This window comes from Corvus brachyrhynchos, unplaced genomic scaffold (genome assembly GCF_000691975.1).
Source record: "Corvus brachyrhynchos isolate BGI_N302 unplaced genomic scaffold, ASM69197v1 scaffold255, whole genome shotgun sequence".
Lineage (NCBI taxonomy): Eukaryota > Metazoa > Chordata > Aves > Passeriformes > Corvidae > Corvus > Corvus brachyrhynchos.
Window position 1 is genome coordinate 435,845 of NW_008238358.1, and position 2,695 is coordinate 438,539.

General features: G+C 44.7%; 1 protein-coding gene across 2 annotated transcripts; it reads left to right on the plus strand.

Annotated features, from left to right (window-relative positions):
* Positions 1-33: 33 nt before the first annotated feature.
* On the plus strand, positions 34-2,695 carry METTL21A (methyltransferase like 21A). 2 transcript variants are annotated; one of them, XM_017735680.1, is made up of 3 exons: positions 34-134; positions 1,054-1,165; positions 2,216-2,695. In XM_017735680.1, exons 2-3 carry the CDS (start codon positions 1,081-1,083, stop codon positions 2,611-2,613), a joined length of 483 nt encoding a protein of 160 aa, XP_017591169.1. In that variant the 5' UTR covers positions 34-134; positions 1,054-1,080; the 3' UTR covers positions 2,614-2,695. The 2 variants fall into 2 exon arrangements, with proteins under 2 accessions (XP_017591169.1, XP_008632907.1); XM_008634685.2 differs by lacking the exon at positions 34-134 and having other exon boundaries at positions 151-1,165.

The window sequence follows — 2,695 nt, forward strand, 5'->3', positions numbered from 1 at the left end:
AAGGGGAGGGGCTTTTTTTTTTTTTTTTTTTTTTTTTAATGGTAGGAAAGAAAATGTTAAACTCTGTTTTATTTTTCCCTCTTCCCCCGTAAGAGATCCTGCAGGAACGCAAGGGAAAACCTAAACCCTGCACGGCAAGTACCCAATACAGGAAATATTCTGGATAACTCTCACCTATTTCTTTACAGTGGGTGGTGATGTTAGCTTGGCACCCTTCAGAGCACAGCATGGATTCCACTGCTTGTAGCCTCAAGCAGGACTGCTGATAAACTTCATCTTGGGGATAAGAACTGTCCAAAACAGAGGGGTTTGTGGCGGGTCCGAGGCTGCAGGGCAGCTGACAGCCTCACTGTAGGAATCCAAGGGCTTCCCATCGGGTTGGATCTCAGTCCACACACAAACTGCACTTCTGTCTCTAGTTTAAAAGAAGAAGCATAGCATTTTTAGCAAACTTCTTAAATGAATTGGTGTACAGGGCTGCTGATCTTTTCTGGACATCAGCTTTGATGGAACTTGCTGTGGGGAGAGGTCCTTATCAAGATCTATGTTACATATAACACGCTAGATAGAACCAGCTGGAAGTACCACTTTATTTTCCCAGTATCCTTCCCGAAGGCATGCCAGTGTTGTGCAGAAACCTTCTGAAATACCATACAAGATACTATGAAACCTTATTCTGGACTTCTGCAATACTGTGTTCATTTACTTGTGTTTGACAACCCTGCAGCTTTTCCTTTCCAAATACAACTCTTTCTATCTCCTGTCACGTTTGGGGATTTGTGGAGCAGTTACCATATCCAAGTTGTAACCTCTGTGGTTCTTTTTTCCTTTTGCCAGTAAGAGTTTTCCATAAAACTCTATGAAAAACTTCCATAAGACGTAAAAAGACTACATGTGCACACAGGAGGCAGAGAAGGGCTCAACAAAGTCTTGATGCAGACCTGAAGCACCTGACCCTTCCCATAACCTTCTCTCTCAGGTTAAACCAGAAACCTTGTATTCAGTATGACTGAAATGAGCCCTGTGCTTAACTGCCTTTGTCTCTTGGCTTAGGCTGTTGTCCTGTGTGCTTATCTGGAGATGGAAGGCATTGATCTCAGGGATCGGTCTGTGATTGAGCTGGGAGCTGGAACTGGATTGCTGGGAATAGTGGTCACATTACTAGGTAAGGGCTTTTTTGTTGTCTGATTTAAAGCAATTCACAACTGTAGTAAAACTGGCCTTTCTACATGTACATGCCTGGTATAGAAGTGAGCACCAAAGCTGCATGTGTGAACTGTGATGGTTCTTCTCTGAGTCATCTTCCTTCCTTGTTAGCCTTGAGAGCCTGCTGCGATATTTGTTGTAGTGATGGTGCCACTGCAGTTTACTTTATGGCGGGACCCTGTTAAGGCTGACGCCTGTTACCATGGCAGGCAGCTCAGCAGCATTCAGCTCTGCAGCTATTCCCCCCCCAGGGAAAAAGTGCTGTGCTTCCCATCTTCCCCTTGTCCTCGGATGCAGTTAGAGCCACAGATAGAAACCACTCTCTGAGCTTGCATAAGCCTTGCATTAGCCTGTCTTGCAGACAGGGAAGCCAGGGCATGGAGAAGTGAAGTGATTTGCTGCTGATCTGTCTGTGGCTGAAACTGGGTACTATGTTAAATTTGTGCTATCTTTCCCAGGTTAACTTTGTAATTCAATGCTCTAATGGCTCTGAAAGGTGCCTATTGAAATAATAGAAACAAAGCAGTTTGACAAAATACAGTCATGCCATGCAAAATCACACAGGCACAACTTTTGTCTGACCTGTGAAAGAGGCTCTCTAGCTGCCTCTCTCCTAGAGAAAAATATGGAATTGGAGCAGGTTAATTGTAACAACCCCTGTAATTTATTCTTTTGTTACTATGGAAAGGCTAAAAGTAACTCCTTGACTTTCATGCATTAGGAAAAAGCACCAGAAAACATGCTTTTTCCCCCTACCCAACTTAATCTTCATGTAGAGTACACTTTATATTCTTAAGTGACTGATGAAGGGTAGGATGTCTGTAGATGGAGGGGGGGCGGTTTGCTTGTTATGTTCTTTTGTTTGCTCGTTTTTAATCAAGCAGCTCAGGGGAGCTGTTAATGTTTAACAGGAACTAAGGAGCCTGCTGGAGTTAGAGCATTGTATTCCACATGCTGTACTGAGGGACATGGACTGTTAGTGTGAGCCGTGTCCTCCTGTCCCCCTTAGGTGCCCGTGTTACCATCACAGACAGGGCGGCAGCACTGGAGTTCCTGGAGTCAAACGTGCAGGCAAACTTACCCCCTGAACTACGTCCCAGAGCTGTGGTGAAGGAGCTGACATGGGGAAAAGACCTGGATAACTTCCCTCCAGGAGCATTTGACTTCGTCCTGGGTGCAGACATTGTTTATTTGGAAGAAACATTTGCAGAACTGCTTCAGACGCTGGAGCACCTGTGCTCAGAGCAAACTGTGATTCTTCTTTCCTGTCGTATCCGCTATGAACGGGATCTCAAGTTCTTGAAGATGCTGAGAGACCGTTTCTCTGTATACGAGGTCCATTATGATTCCAGTAAGGATGTTCATATCTACAAAGCACAGAGGGGTAGTCGCAAGGATGACTTTTGACTCTGTGCTTTGTTAATAACCCACGGATGCTGTTCAATTCTTCCCTTTGTTTCTACTCAATACACTCGTTCCTAAGCATGAA